Source organism: Rhinolophus ferrumequinum, chromosome 11 (assembly GCF_004115265.2).
Source record: "Rhinolophus ferrumequinum isolate MPI-CBG mRhiFer1 chromosome 11, mRhiFer1_v1.p, whole genome shotgun sequence".
Lineage (NCBI taxonomy): Eukaryota > Metazoa > Chordata > Mammalia > Chiroptera > Rhinolophidae > Rhinolophus > Rhinolophus ferrumequinum.
Window position 1 is genome coordinate 58,914,655 of NC_046294.1, and position 12,560 is coordinate 58,927,214.

The 12,560-nt window shown below is 34.4% G+C and overlaps 1 protein-coding gene across 22 annotated transcripts in view; it reads right to left on the reverse strand.

Annotated features, from left to right (window-relative positions):
* PICALM (phosphatidylinositol binding clathrin assembly protein) overlaps positions 1-12,560 on the reverse strand; it is a 90,512-nt gene that overhangs the window by 64,422 nt on the left and 13,530 nt on the right. Inside the window, exon 1 of one of the 22 annotated variants that reach the window (XM_033121576.1) lies at positions 5,115-5,256. The exons of the other annotated variants lie outside the window; for them this stretch is intronic. Coding sequence (XP_032977467.1) covers positions 5,115-5,154 — 40 coding nt within the window. The 5' untranslated portion in view covers positions 5,155-5,256. Of the gene's footprint in view, positions 1-5,114; positions 5,257-12,560 lie in introns of those variants that run through there. 22 annotated transcript variants of the gene reach the window in all.

Below are 12,560 nucleotides of genomic sequence, written 5' to 3' on the forward strand. Positions count from 1 at the left end.
TAAGGCACTGAATATATTGTACTTGCTTTATTCCCAGAGCTAAGTTTTCTCCTTCTCTCAAAATATACTGAGGGGAAGGCCTATCTATCTGTTGCTCATTTTGAATCTTTTAAAACTTCAAGCACAGTGGTTAAGTTCTGAACTTGTTAATATTCCTAGCTTTTTTCTGTATTTATTTTTATATATCTAATTTTTCTATATCCTTCCAAAAACTGTCTTGAGCTATTCAATTCTTAAATATAAGTTACTTCCTCACAATGGCATCCAGTCATTTTACTCTTCAGAATCTTATTTTATTTGTTTTCAAAATTGAACCTGTCACAAAATTTGTCACGCTATGCCTGCGCCAAAGGTTCTCCAACGTGAGTGTGTTCATATACACTCCCCAAAGCCAGTCAGTAACCAAGTCTCCTACACCTCCATCAATTCCACTTTCTCCTCTCCATCACACTGTCACTGCGAAAGCCAGAGTTCAGATCCTATTTATTTTTTAACTAGGGGGTAACCACTACTCCTGGGAGCATTCAAAAATTGGGAAATAAGATTATCACACTCTCTAAGGACACGAAAGAGGACTTCCAGAACTGCTTCAGAAAGTGGCAAGAACAACGGGAAAGTGTTCGAAGCGAGACGCAATACTTTGAGGGGAATTAATGGCAATGTGTTTTTTACTGTAATCTATTTTTTTATTGAAACATTCACTGTATTGTGTGATCATACCTCGTATTGCTATTGCATATGAAGGATGAGGAGACTAACTGTCCTGTATTGCTGCACAATCAGCACTCCACAATTAGGAAGTGTCCCCAAAGCACTCCCTACCCCAAAGTGTCCCCACTGAGACATGTTGGACTGACATCCTCATTTTCAATGACACCAGATTTGGGGTCTCACCCACCCCACACCCCTAAACATTCTCTAAATTGGCCACAAAACGATCGATAACACAACAGTGACTATCACTGTCTAACTTCAATGATGTCCCCAGTTCTTCAAGGACGGCATACATTTTGCCCTTGTCAATATCCCCCTCCTTGATACTTAGTGTCTAACACAAAACCACCATAGTGTTCTGTGATGTACCTTGCTGCTGTTTCACACAGAAATCTTTCCATTCTTGCTCATTCTTCAAAACGAATGAAGGCTTCCCCTCTGTGAAGTCTTCCCCTTCACACATTAAGGTGCCTTCCACACAGTCACTAAAGTTGACACATAATTCTACACTACAGAATTACTCTGTAATTATTTACTTCCAAATCATTCTCTTCTACTTGACCAAGAGACCTTAAAAGGAGCCTGCAAACATTTTTGTTAGCAATTTCTTTCTTTTTCTTTTTTGTAATTAAAGTTTACTGGGGTGACAATGGTTAGTAAAGTTACGTAGATTTCAGGTGTACAATTCTGTAATACATTATCTATATATCACATTGTGTGTTCACCACCCAGAGTCAATTCTCTTTCCATCACCATGTATTAGAGCAATTTCCATACTATTCATCACGGACGTAATAAACTGCTAGTCAGATAAAGCCTGATTTTAAATGAAGCCCAAATGTATAGAGACTTCAGTTTCAACTACAGTATTTTATGCATAGAACATATATAATCTATCTGCTGCCTTTGAGATAAGCTCTCCCCTCTGCATCACTTGGCTGCAGTTACACGGATGTCTCCTTTGCAATGCTTCCCACAAGCCGAGGACCCTTACCTCAGGCGCCCAGCACTTGCTGCTGCTTCAGCCTGGAATACTCTTGTCCCCGATATCTGTACTTCTTGCTCCCTCACTTTATTCCTATAGATCTTTGCTTAAATGTCACAGTATCAGATGAATGTCTGAATATTTACAGCACTCTTCTACCTCTAAACCCTCATTATACTCCCTTACTTTGATCTCTCTCCAAAGTACTTACCATCATATCTAACTCATCCTAATTTGTTTACAGTCTTTTCTCTCCCAATTAAAATATAAGTTCCATGTGAGCAGGGCTGTTTTGTTCTCTCCTGTATCCTCAAAGGCGTAGAACAGTGTCTCGCATATAGTAGTCACTTTTTACTTTTTGAATAACTATATTCATTTTAGTATGCATATGGACAGTCCTAACATTTTTTCAAAAAGCATCCAAAAGTGGTAATTTTTACATAGACTAAACCAACAATCTACAACTATGTGCACAACCTGCTCGTCCCAAAAGGTTTAAGTACAAACCTGAGACCATTACATTTGAAAATTTTCAAATTTCAAGTTAAAGGAGATCTAACAAATAAAGGTTTTTATTATAATGCTTATAAAAACTATAGTATGCTTTAGAAATGACCACATAAAAACTGAAGAATAACTCCAGAAGCCAAAATATAACACTTCACATATAACAGGAAAAATGAAATAAGAGTTCATGCTGAGATTATGAATCCAGAGTACACCAAATGCAAAACCAAAGTTATATAAATATGACAGAGAGAAAAAAAAATACTGAATAGTTACACAAACTCTGCAGAACATACTTCCCCATAGTATTTTAACTCAACCAGTCATTTTCTCCATGCAGTAATTTGTCCTTCGCACAATGTTTCTACTATAGTAGTAACAAAAATGCTTCCAAGTCTGAGCTCCAACAACTCAGGAAGGAAATGTTTTCCCCACTTCTGACTAACCAAAAGCAAATAGTTCCAAACAAAAGATTGCATATTATGGCAATAGGTACTGCTTTTTCCATTCTCAATCCGAAAGATCTCATTTCTTAAAAAGCACAAACTTGGCATTAAATTTCCCTTACCAATCAAAAGGGATCCAAAGTAGAAACACATCTTATATTGTTTTAATTATTTACCTTAAGAATATAAAAACTAAAATACTTTCTTAAATACTACATTAACAATTCAAAAAAAAAAAACAAACTATATGGTGTGAAGGTTTTTGCTTTAGGTATAGGTGAGAATTCATGAGGATTTCTAGTATTTAAGGGAAGGAAGAAAATAGGCCTAGCATGGAAATGAGCATTTTTCCAAAGCGAGATGGTAGAAGGAACCAATTCCTACTATACAAAATGCTCTCACTTTTATTTTTTATATGGTGATCCAACAAACAATGTTTGGGGGAGACAACATAAATGTGAATTGTATTAACATAGGTAAGGTGCTTGCCCACAGGTAAGGTCAAAGGAGCTCACTACTCAGTGACAGATTTATTAATAGAATTAAATTTTTCTAAGAGCTAAGGGTCATTGGAAACTTATACAAAGTGAATACCAAACTAGCCAATTTAATGCAAGTCCTAAATTTATTTTAATGGAAGTCCTAAATTTCTAACTAATTTAAAAAACCAGTAAGAAAAGTAGTGAAATGCAAAAAACAGTATTTTTGTAGTTAGGGAAAAATGTTCAGCAAAGTAAAAAAAAATTAGAAGTGACTAGTTACCAGACGATTTCATTAATCTTATAGCCATATTCCTAGTGCAGCCCACAAGCCTATGTAGATCTCCCCTGGCAGAGTTCACTAACCTTAGAAACTTAGGGTACTTAGGGTTCACTTCCACAGCAAGTCAGGCAACCCAGCCAGTGGCATGTACTATTAGCAAAATGTAGAGGCTGAGTTCCCATCTAAACAGGGACTCAACTAGACTAAATAAAAACTATGCTTATACGCAAGTAGAATTTCTAAATAAATGAACTTGGCTAAAAACAATAGCAAGTTATTTACCTGAAGAATATAGATTTTAAAAAAAAACAGGTTAAAAAAAAGTATCATGATAATGTAGCCAAGTACTACTATGTCTTTCAAAAGAGTCACTTTGAATGATACCATGTTTCACCGAAAATAAGACCTAGTCAGACAATCAGCTCTAATGAGTCTTTTGGAGCAAAAATTAATGTAAGACCCAGTCTTATTTTACTATACTATACTTATATCTTATATAAGACCGGGTCTCATTAATTTTTGCTCCAAAAGACACATTAGAGCTGATTGTCCGTCCGGCTAGGTCTTATTTCAGGGAAACACTGTCCTCTTTGCAATTGCCTTTAGAATGAATTTAGGTAACATAAGACTGATTTTTTCAAACATCTAGAAAATTGGAGATATACTCAGTTTGGAAGGCAATTTAAGCAGTTCATCAAATGTTTCTTCATTATCCTATCTTTGAAATTTTTTCTGGGTAGGAGTACAAATAAAAGGAACAAACATTCACGAAGAAACGGTAACCAGAGGTAAGAACAGTTTCTGAACTTCTGTTATAAACGATCAGCAACACTTTTTTCATTTAACATAAATTTTAAAGTATTTAGAAAACATGTTATTTGAAATCAGACTTAAGCCAAAAGAAATTATACACAAAGAGGCATATCTGCCCATCAGAAGTGTCAAAAGGGAAATGTCTGGGAAATAGAATGAACTGTTATATCTTTCTCCATTCAATTCTTTTGTGTGTGTAAGGGGTCACAAAGTATGGTCCAAATTAAGATGTAACTATTACAATTTTATCTTTAAAGTTTGTGGGGTCCTCTGTGAGAAATACAATATTATACTTTAACACAATTTCCATTAGAATTAACTTAAAAAATATGGTCTTCACAGAATAATTTAAACATTAATAAGTCTAACCAACATTTTAACCGGATGTTAAGATAAAAACTGGGAAGACTCACACAATATAGAATGCTCATTGTAAATAACAGGACGGAGTTAATTTGAAAAGAGGAGAGAAGACATTCAGAGTTATTAAAAAGAAATGACAAAGATATCCAAATGACTGATAAAAGTACTACAAAGCTAAGGGACCGCAGTAAGTGGACATGCCCAATAGTGATAGGGTAATTCATTAAATGACAGTAGTCTGACAGTGAAATACTAAGAGACTGACAAACACATGGCAAAAAAAAAAGCCAACCAGGGGAAATGCTTGCAGTATATTAAATCAAAACCATGTTAAAAAAACAATAAAAATTCCGTTTTTTAAAAACTGTAGATATATTTTGATTTATACTAACTGTACTTGCCCAAATACAGGGTGATGCAAATTACTCAACAACTAAGTTATATATGAACAGGTAGTCAAAACCAATACGTAACAAAACTATATTACTATTTTTTCCCCTAATTTAACAAATTCCAGTAAGCACCTCTCACGTCACACAGCAAACACCAATCCTGTACTGCCATTCATTCTAGACTCTTTGGAGCATATCATGATCACGGGCAGAAAGCAGAGCCATGGCAGGATCCTTCATTTCCTGATGATGTGAGGAGGAGGCAGTCAACGTAAGAGTTGTATAGTATAACAGATGGAAATCCTGTAGCCACTGTTACACAGGTAGGCCAATACTTTGAATAGAAATTATCATTCTCACCATGGTAGACAATGAGGAATCTTCCAGAACCCACAAATAAAGTAAGGCAAAATCCCATCTTACTAAAAAAACTAGCTGCAGCTATAGGCAAAATCAATTTGTTAGAACTAGATAATGCTATTACTGTTACTGTATTCTCTGCCAAATGAATGGACTAAAGATTCATACATGTGAAAACTAAGAAATGTAAAAATAATCCTACACTTTGATAAAAGTACATGTTATATGCGTATTTAACCTGGTTATTGAGTAATACGTTTTTCTTGCCTGCTGATTTTTTTTTTTAAATCACCACGTAAAAGGAGAGGTTTTTAACCCCCTAAAAAAAACTATTCAACAGAAATGCTGCTGTTAAGTCTTCACAATCCTCTTATCTGGCTGTGTTTATTTTAAATAAAGGTTTTTTTGTTTGTTTGGTTTTGGTTTTTAAGAAGATACAATAACCTGAAAAGATCTCCATCAGTGCCAATTTCAGGTAGCTATGGAGGCCACCTAAGGAAATCAATTTTTTTTAAAAAGAGGAATAAAAAATGTAACAGATTTAGGAGGCATTCCTGGGGATACATCACACAACTGGGGATATATCAAGTGCTGTGTGTCTTCAGAACACTTTAAAAAGCAACAAAAGAGAAAGGACTGAGCTGCTTTATATCTGTAGCAGAGGAAAGAAGTGGAACTAGAGAGGGAACACCTAAGAGAAGAAAGAATTCAGATGGAGCTAGGTAAACAAAGCCAATGCTGGGGTACTCTATATTAATGTCTGGCTAAAACGAGCCTCTTAAGTCATAGCTGAACACAAGCCAAGTTTGCTGAATTGTCCATATTTTAATTTACAAACTGCAAAATAAATTGTTTTAGTTAATAGAATCATTATGTAATTGCCCTAAAATTTTAATCATACAAAAAGCATCCTTTTCAAATCAGACCAAATGACTGTCTCTTAAAATTATCTATCATTATTTATGCATTTGCCTCTTAGCCCGTACATCTTTTATAATTACACAAAATCTTACAAAAAAGGAAGTTTAAATCATGAAAATTCTCTATAGAAAAACATATACTCTTGGAATACTTTCAGAATTCATTGCCACTGACTTATTTTTCAAGTGAAAGGGTCATCCTCCTCCCCCGCCCCCCACCCCATTATCAAAAGGTTTTTGTCTACTATGTAAGCATTCTTAATATTAAAAAAGTCTGAAACCGTAGAGCTTCTCCTTGGCGTTCTGCTGTATTCTGCATTCCTACCACTAGATGGACGACTATACAGAGAAACAATAGGACTCCAGCAAGAACAGAAATGAGTTCAGGCTTGTCTATAAACAAACTCCCTAATTTTGAGATTGTTTAGGGTTCCATTCTAGTACTCCAAAGTGGTGATTTCCAAATCTATATATCATACTCCCACCCCAGATTCCAAATAAGGATATCAGAGGTGCGGAGAACCATATTTTAGTAAGCACTACCTCAAAGATAACTATTTTTTCTGTGTTAATTTTTAATTTACTAGAAAATATTAGGTTGGTGCAAAAGTAATTATGGTTTTTGCAATTATTTTTCTTTTAAACCGCAATTACTTTTGCACCAACCTAACATAAGATGATAATAAAAAGTGAGTTATTGAATAAAATACATCACATAAGAATTAATTTATTTGAACTGAATAGGAAAACAAAATGAAAGCATTACAGTTCTCCAACATTAAAAAAAAAAAAACCACATGATCTTCATGGTATAAACAAAGATGTTCTCCTTCCCTTCTTTGAAGATCTGAAGTTTAAAATTATAACCCCACCTGTAGGAAAAAAAACATATTAAGTACCAAGTAATGTAAGAATAAATGCCCAAATTACAAATTTTCTTTTTTTTTTCATTCTAAGAACTTACTAGTAATTCATCAGCTCCATTAAGAATATAACCAGGATTTTCAAAAACAATCTAATACTGGATCAAAAACACATAAAACATTTCTTTAAAAAAATAAAAGGTCAACCAACAATACATCATGAGTACTGTGCTTACCTCCACATGTCGTAAATCAAAACAGTCCGGGGAGGCAGGAAAAAATGGAAAGAATCCTTTCATTCCAACAAGACCAGGAAATAGGAACCAAAGCTTGAGAGCCTCTGTGAGTACATATCACAGACTCCACAGGGAAAAAAAAATTATCTGGAGAGGTTCAAGGAATTGCAACTAAGTCTGGAGAAAACCGTGTTATTAGTCCGAGGTGATCAAGTGTCCTGGTTTTCCTAGAACAGTCTTGGTTTACACCTGTTGTACCAGTGTCCCATTCAGATAACATATCCTTTCACTCTCAAAAGTGACCCAGTTTGGAATAAATTATATGTCACCCTAGTTATAAGTGACCTAATAAAAATCTACATGTAGCTAAAGGAATTAATACACTACCACCATCTACTCCTGGTGGATTTGCATTTTTCTTTCTATGAGCATGATATTCTGGTTCTTCCACAGCCCTCCTAAAATACAAACATGCTTCCACCCTGAGAAAAATCATCTAATTTCTTAACTTCAATGAAACTTCTATGCAAGTAATTCTCAAATTTGTTCTCTGAAAATCAATCTAAGGTCCTCTATGGAGTTGGAGATATTAGAAACTTTCACCTCTATATCCAAAAATATATCTCAAGGTTAAAAAACAGGAACATAATCTCAACTCTCACCTAACTGTCCCATTTTTGTTTTCAGCAATCAAGACTCATTCTTTATTTTGTTAAAATAAATTCAGGAACCTTCTGTTTTCTTTTATCTTGCACAATGTGTAGCATAGTGCCTTGAACATATGTTGACATGATGGTACAAATATTTGTAGATTTGTAAGTGAAACAAAAGCCTATTTCTCCAGTCATAAAGTTCAGGGGGGAGAAGAGAAAACAACAGGCAAAAAGTCCTGCCCATAGTTAGGTTAATGTTATTCTGTAATAGCCAAGCCCAAATCTAAAAGAAAGGAATCCAAAAGAAGTTTTATGTCTTCTCTTAATTTAAATTCTGCCTAGTCAGAGAGAAAAATGGATTGCAGATAGCCTCTCTGCCAGTCTACTTCACCCAGAAAACACAAGTTTCATGTTCCCAACGCAACTGGAACAGCATCTTTATATTCCACCTTCCACTATCTTTACAAACCCCAGTAAGAACAAACAGAAATCCTTTATATTCAACAATATTCACTGCATACTCTAATATTGCAAATAGGAGTTAGAAACACAATAGCAGACAAAGTTCCTGCCATCATGAAACTTATCTACTAGTGGGGAGACACAATCTGTAAACAAATGAACAAAAATACATGGTGGTTAAGTGCTAAGGATTTCTTAGCACTTAAGAAAGATGGGACATGTGTTTGGTGGAGGTTGCTATTAATACACGATAATCAGGAGTCTGGGATAAAGGAGACTTGAAAATTACAGTAACAATGGTAGTGCGTCACCAGTGGCCTGGAGGACTACGGAACTGACCAAACTGACCAACTACCATCTTCCACACAGTGGGGAAGTATGGAGGCATCCCACATTCTACATCACACTCGGCTGCTTCACCCTTGCCAAATCAGTCATGTTGGACAGGAATCTTAATGATTCTGCAAAGCCTCTAGTTTTATGTAGATAGTTAAGTAGACAGTGGGAATCTCATTTATTCATTCATACACTTCACAATTAAAGCAATCTGTTGGCCTTAAGTGAGTCAAAATTACACCAGCCATTTACTACAGTTCATTAAAGTGCTATACCTGTAGCAAGTAGGCATCAAGAGGCCCCTGTAAGCCACTGGGTAACATGTGAAAGCCATTTCTGAAAAACCTTTTCTTGAACTGCTATAAAAGTAATGACAGATATAGCCAAAAATAGTAAGCACCAAATATCTACATGGCTTTAAGTTTTAAAATAATGTTCTATAAATAGAAAATATGACCAATTATTAATACATTATTAATACACCACCATAAAATAAAGCCGAAGTATTTTTCCTAATTAAACTTAAGCCTTTAAGTTCTACAAAAAGGAAAAATCACTAGGAGTATTTCAATAAAAAAACCTTCATCCTTGCATTTCATAAGCATACAACTACCTGTTTTTATAAAATTCTATGACCCATGTTTCCCTGTTTCTTAGCATTAAAAAAAAAAAAACCTGATAATTTCATCCTGACAGATGCCTTTCTTAAAAAGCATAATATTGCCTGAGATTTTTTTTAAATCTGCTTTATTGAGCTGCCAAAATTAAAGTGAAGATATTACTTTTTTAACTTAAAAATTCGATGTAAATTATGCCTCAATAATGTTAACTAAAGGAAAAAAAAAAACATCACCACCGCCAGTTTGAATCTAAAAATCCAAGCTTCGGCCATCAAAAAATGTTGATATGGGAAAAAAAATCTTCTTAAAAATGTTTTTGAATGCACAAGTATAGGGAATTTGGTAAATGTTATTTAAATTCCAAAATAAAGTTATAATTTGACTCACTCAGTTTAAAAGCCATCAACCTAAGTATATTACAGTAAAAAAATTAAGAATATTTAATATTTTTAACATTCTTCTATTAAAAGTCCACATGATCACAACTTACTTTGTACACTGCACAATTATGGATTTATTTCCCCTAAATATAGGCTTCAAATATTTCTCAATATTTCTCAGGCATTTTGATAATAGACCTTTGCTGCTAGAAAGTTTAAAAACAATGAATTTAACACTTAACATATACAGTATATAATATTTACAATGGTTTTTAAATTTAGTAGTCCTGCTTCCCTTTAGTAACTACAATAACAATAATAACAAAAGACTAAGAATAAAAACAGTTGAAACTTTCCTGGAAGTATCTACATTTAAGCAGATAGACAATGTCACATAATTTTTCAAAATCCAGTATGTCTGTGGATGGATATCTGAAGAGTCCCTCAAATTTCTGAGATAACTTGTCTTTCACTTGTTTATAAAAATGTAATATAAATCTTAAATGGTCTAGACAAAAAGTAGCAAGGAAAAATTTAATCACCTTTCTCCCTTCATTCTTATTTAAAATACCAATCTTTCACCAATTTCCCCCTTTCACTGTGTTAACAAAGGCTCCCTAAAGAAGCCTTATACCCAACTAAAATGTGACTTACTACTTTGAATACTACGAGTTTTCAATATGATCCCTGGCCCTGCTCTTGACAAATAGTGGCGAACATTAACTGTTTTTGCTTTCACTGCTATATTGGAGACCTTCCAGAATGACTGGGATTGGAGGGGGGGTGGAGAGAAGGAGTGTCTGGTTTTTGTTCTTTCTACTCCTTTAAAATTCATTTCTTTCTAAACCTCTTTTCTGACTTACACTTATTTAATAGTCTATCCTAAGTGCTACTCATTTGCAATCTCTGCTTCAAACAGTCAGGATGATGATACTAATTTCACCATTACAAAAGTTCTGCTCTAGTCGATCCTATCACTGCCATGCATGGCCCCATTCATTTCCATGTGCTAGGACTGTATGACAACAAACAGGATAAAGTGACATCACAATGAGCAAAGGATCTATACTGAATTCTAGATTCACTATTTACTTTTATGACTTCAGGCATGTTAATTAGCCAGCTTCAATTTGTCCATTTTAGAAAACAGAATAATTAATTTTCACAATATATTGTATTAGAGTACTTTGTAAGCTTAAAAGCACCACTACAAATATTAGTGTTAGTTTTACTTAGTATATTTTATTGGTAAGTTTTTCTCTCATTTTAGTAGACTATTTCTCCATCACTTTTCCAATACAGTATTATGAAATCATCTCAAACTCAATGACTTCTGCAAAACCTTCTTTAGAAGGTTTATAAACCCCAATTTCTTCAATTAGGAAGTGTTACCATAGTTACTTGTACTTGATCTTAAAAAGTGGCAAAATCTTTATACATGCGGATTTTTTTATACTTTACGAAGTTCTTTCATATCCTTAGTCTTCTGATTATCACAACAACCTTGTGACAAGCAAGGGATGCTATTAGCTCCATTGTGAAAATTTAAATTCCTATCTAAAGTAACACAAACTAATAGCTGTACTGTAGCTGGATTCTTTAAAACAGTAATCTTTCCACTACAGGGAGGGATAAAGACACATATATGTATTTTCTCTCAATTCTCTCTGTCTCTTCACTCCAAGTGGTCTGAGTTTTGTCATCATCACTTCCCTACTTATTCTAAAATCCACATATTCTCTTTATAGCCCTCACAAATCTAAAACTTGGTACAGACAGTAAACACCTCTTGTCTGGTATAGCATCTTCTGCTCATTGGCATTATCTGCATTCTGGCTACAATAAACTGAAGTTGACTGGATATAAGGAAGACATCATATTACCCTGTTTCCCCGAAAATAAGACCTACCCGGACAATCAGCTCTAAGGCGTCTTTTGGAGCAAAAATTGGTCTTATATTAATTTTTGCTCCAAAAGACGCCTTAGAGCTGATTGTCAGGGTAGGTCTTATTTTCGGGGAAACACGGTATTCAACTCAAGTTCACAAGGAACAAGTTTCAAGAGCTTTGGGCATCCCCATCTCCAAGTGCCTCAGAAACTACAAGACTTAATGTATAAGCAAAGCTTTAAAAGCCAAGAATGTTATTATACAAAACAAACTAATTCAACTCACCAGGTTTTAAGTGAGTAGGGGGCTTACATGATTTTACATGAGAGGAACACATAATAGCAGTTTTCTAGTCATCTGCCCCAGAAATTTAATCATTCTAAGTAATAGCAGAAAAGGTAAACTATATTTAAAAGGGTCTCAACAGCTACACTACCTTCTTGGTTGGTCACTGACTAAATTAGGAAAACATAACTGAAGAACAGAGTCAAAGAAAAAGCACTTCCAGGTTAAGTCTACAGACCCAAAGATAGGAGCAGCTTAAGTGTAAACTTCTCTCTTAAAAGGTTTCCATCTCCTGACAGGAAGAAATGGCTTTCTGCCAACACTCATTTTCAGGTATCAAATTCATAATCCTAGCGTGAACACTATGAACTTACCAAGTGAACCAACTAACTAAAAACCAAGATCATATCTGAGTAGTTTCAATATAAAGATTAATTCTATCCAAGAATTAAAAAAAAATAAAACAAAAGACTGTTGACCAAATAGTTCACTAGCCCAGTATTTTAAATCCATTATCTTCCTCAAAGAGGTATTACATATTTACTAAGATACTATTCTGCATCAAACATATTCCG